The sequence below is a fragment of the Pygocentrus nattereri genome, chromosome 14 (assembly GCF_015220715.1).
Source record: "Pygocentrus nattereri isolate fPygNat1 chromosome 14, fPygNat1.pri, whole genome shotgun sequence".
Lineage (NCBI taxonomy): Eukaryota > Metazoa > Chordata > Actinopteri > Characiformes > Serrasalmidae > Pygocentrus > Pygocentrus nattereri.
This window is the reverse complement of record NC_051224.1, coordinates 7840001-7843915: the sequence shown is the minus strand read 5'-3', so window position 1 is coordinate 7843915 and position 3915 is coordinate 7840001. Positions and strand designations below refer to the sequence as shown.

The window sequence follows — 3915 nt, the reverse complement described above, 5'->3', positions numbered from 1 at the left end:
GCACTTGTAGATGGAGCGACGAACATTGTTCACTGACGGTGGATTTCTGAAGTGTTCCTGAGCCCATGTGGTAATATCCATTACAGAATGATGTTGGTTTTTAATGCAGTGCCGCCTGAGGGATCGAAGGTCACGGGCATTCAATGTTGGTTTTCTGCCTTGCCGCTTACTTGCAGAGATTTCTCCAGACTCTCTGAATCTTTTGATGATGTTATGGACTGTAGATGATGAAATCCCTAAATTCCTTGCAATTGCACATTGAGAAATGTTGTTCTTAAACCGTTGGACTATTTGCTCACGCAGTTGTTCACAAAGTGGTGAACCTCGCCCCGACCTCGCTTGTGAACGACTGAGCCTTTCAGGGATGCTCCCTTTATACCCAATCATGACACTCACCCGTTTCCCTGTTCACCTGTGGAATGTTCCAAACAGGTGTTTTTTGAGTATTCCTCAACTTTCCCAGTCTTTTGTTGTCCCTGTCCCAAATTCTTTGGAACGTGTTGCAGGCATCAAATTCAAAATCAGTGAATATTTGCAAAAAACAATAAAGTTTATCCGTTTGAACATTAAATATCTTGTCTTTGTAGTGTATTCAATTGAATATAGGTTGAAAAAGATTTGCAAATCATCGTATTCTGTTTTTATTTATATTTTACACAACATCCCAACTTCATTGGAATTGGGGTTGTAAACTGGTTAACTGTAGAGAAATTTACCAACTGCAAATTCTTTACAGTGTGTGGTGAACAGTGGTAAATTTGTTAAAAAAAAAAAAAAAAAAAAAAAAACACACAACAACAACAACAACAACAACAACAATCTCTACTTTGCCCAACAACACCCTGAATATATTTTTAGAAAATATTTTTTAGCCCAGAAACACAATATAATAACTAATCGCACAGCATGTTCCATTAATCATGCAGTGTATTCACAACTATTCCTGAGGTAGCATTTAGAGACATTAAAACTAGAAATCTGGCTCCCATCACCACCAAGACTGTCTAATTACATTTACTATGGCAGTCAAAATTAATGCCTACGTTTCGTGAATTCTCTTCCAGTCACCTGAATAAGCAATGCAAAAAATATACATGTAGACAGTGAATATTTGTGAGATGCCTTTATTATACTTTTGGAAATCCAGTGACACCGACACAGTACTGAGTCCTAAGCGCTACTCCGCCCCTTTTCACTGACTGGAGTTCAACAAGGGAAGAAGTACCTTGATCCTGCTAATATTCTTAAATTAACCTCAGGGAAGAAATGGAGAGACAGAGAAAAGTGAAGTAAAAGAATAACAGACAGAATAACCCATCCACATTGCTCTTCTATAGACCCTCACGACATGCACTCTGGTGCGACTTTAAAAAACACACTGCTCGAAATGACAATGAGGTTACAGAAAAAGCCCAATAAATTCACCTAAAAACAGTCAAAGAAATTCTCCCTATGGTCCACAGTCCGCTCAGCTAGCAATGCCAAGGTCTTCAACTTCAAAAGGAAATAAACAAAAACAATCATACTATATATATATATATATAAACCGGGAATGCCTGCTTAAATATGGAGGAGTCTTTTTTTTGTCATGTTTTAAATTGTACAGTCTGGTTTTCTAGACGCAGATTAAGGCTGGACTGCATTACTGTGTATTGAGATTCTCTATTTGAAACCATTTTATTACCCAGGGCCTAACCTGTGTCTGTAAAAACCCACACTAGATGCTTAACTTAATCATTATGGATACAGTTTAAAAAAAAAAAAAAAAAAAAAAAAGACAAATTTTCATTTTTGTGGATACAATTTTAAAACTAGGTCCCCACACTGGGCTGGTCTGGTGAAAGTAAAGTAATGATGCTTGGATGAGAATCTGCGGAAGGATCCGAGAGAAGAGGGCTTGGTCCAGCAGATGGCTTAATCTTCCTCACTGCCACTGGCAGAACGCTCCTATGACGAGAGAGGAAATGAGAACGAGGACTTCTAGCATGTACCTTTGCACATTTTGCATACAATTTCCAGTGCTTTCTCTGGTGCAGCTGGTAAGTCAGTAACTAATTCTGCCCCAACTACTCTAAATGACCACAAAAATAACTTAAGATATACCACAATTACTCCACAAAGAGCCTGTTTACTTACACCTTACATTAACATGCGTTTGGTGTCTGGACCATATCTGGATAAACTTTGGCCGAATTCCATTTACAATCTGAACATGACCCCATCACCAAAAACGCACGTTAATGCAACATGCAAACAGCCCCCAAGCCCACTCTCTTAGTCTTTAGGTATAAATATGGTGGAGATTTTAGAATTCTAAATATAGCAGACAATCTGTTTGCAAGCACCATCATAAGTCTTATAAAAGAAATTTCTCTGTTTTACTGGGCTCTAAAAGGACAGTCAATTTACATTTCATATCTCATTTAACCCTCTGAGGTTTATGTATTTCTGTATAAATATTTAAGCAAAGTAATTTGATGTTTTTTGTATATAAAGTCATGTAAAATATGAATAGAATTAATAAAATGTAAATATTTTCAATTAATGGTTTATGTGATCAGCGTCAGCCACAAGGTGTTGATTATCTGTAATCATATTGAGCCCTATATTAGTGCATCTCTAGCTTGGTAGTATGTGTTTTTACTGTGCATTACCTCTTCCTGTTCTTCTTCGCTGTCATCATCACTGACCACCGGTTTGGGACGTGAGCTTCGTCCAGTGCGCCGCCTGCCTTTACCGCGCTCTGCTTTTTCCTTCCGGCTCAGCTTGATCTTCACCTTCACCGAGCGTGCTGGAACATGCACAATTTATTGTCAACCATTCTCTCATGCATATGCTTCTATTCCCAAGCTTACAATAAGATGATGCTTACACTCAGACTCTGAGCCTTCCTCTGCCTCTTCCTCCTCTTCCTCACTCTCATCCCCCTCACTGTCGTCTTCTTTTTCTATCTTCTGTCTCACGCTGGTGAACACAGACTGCAGCACAATGGAGTCTTCATATATCTGCAACATAATCAGAGTTAAGTGAATGAGCTGACAGAACTCCAACCACCAAAATGTGATTTTCTTGGAATATTTCAATACTGGCTTTAGGTCAAAAGTGCTATATCTGCTTCTTTCACACAGCAGTGCAGGATCTCACCAGTGATCCCTCCAGGTTGAAGGTCTGAGCGTTCTGGCACAGCAGCATGACGTCCTTCTCCAGATCATTCAAACTGCGGTATTTATGAATCCTAATGCGCTCCTGCACAACAACAGACAACTGTGTGAACGATTTCATCCATCATATTTAAATACACTTTATGAACAGAAATCGACTTCTGGATAAGTGTTCGCTACATCTATTAAAGTCGGATCCAACAATATGCGGCATTAACCAATTAATCCCTTAAACTTCAGGCATTTATTCAATTACAAGCGTCATAATTCAGTAACAGCTATGAAACTCATTCAAGTTCTATAGTTATGAGAGAGGAAATGAAGCCATAGATCCATGCTTCATTTCAAAAAGCCAAAAATAACCTGAAAAAAGAAATCCAAAATTAAACCCCTGAAAAAAGAAGCCCCTTTCCAGTAAAATCAGGTCAACTGAACAGTCCAAAAATTTACCTTAATCTTGCGGAAGTCCACAGGCTTGCGGATGAGTTCATAGTACTCAGGCAACTCCTTGCGTGAGGGCAGCTGAATAAAGACTTCGCTCAGCTGCCTGCCATTGCTATAACGAAAGAAGACAGATAGGACTTTTTAAAAGCTGTATTTGAATGAGAAAGAGCTACAGTTATGGAGTCACAGCTGCAGTGTGCTAACAGCTGGGCTGGACTACAGACTGTTCACATGTGTGAACAGTGTGAAAAAAGAAAAAAAGAAAAATACCAGAGCCATGTTAAGCAGTATTAATGGACTTGACAGCACC

At 39.0% G+C, this 3915-nt stretch overlaps 1 protein-coding gene across 1 annotated transcript in view; it reads right to left on the bottom strand.

The window, feature by feature from the left end:
* Positions 1-1108: 1108 nt before the first annotated feature.
* smarca4a (SWI/SNF related, matrix associated, actin dependent regulator of chromatin, subfamily a, member 4a) overlaps positions 1109-3915 on the bottom strand; it is a 17161-nt gene continuing 14354 nt past the window's right edge. The window contains exons 29-33 of the mRNA XM_017705907.2: positions 3612-3717; positions 3145-3246; positions 2873-3005; positions 2655-2791; positions 1109-1947 (exon numbers count right to left, since the gene is read on the bottom strand). Coding sequence (XP_017561396.1) covers positions 1915-1947; positions 2655-2791; positions 2873-3005; positions 3145-3246; positions 3612-3717 — 511 coding nt within the window. The 3' untranslated portion in view covers positions 1109-1914. The remainder of the gene's footprint in view (positions 1948-2654; positions 2792-2872; positions 3006-3144; positions 3247-3611; positions 3718-3915) is intronic.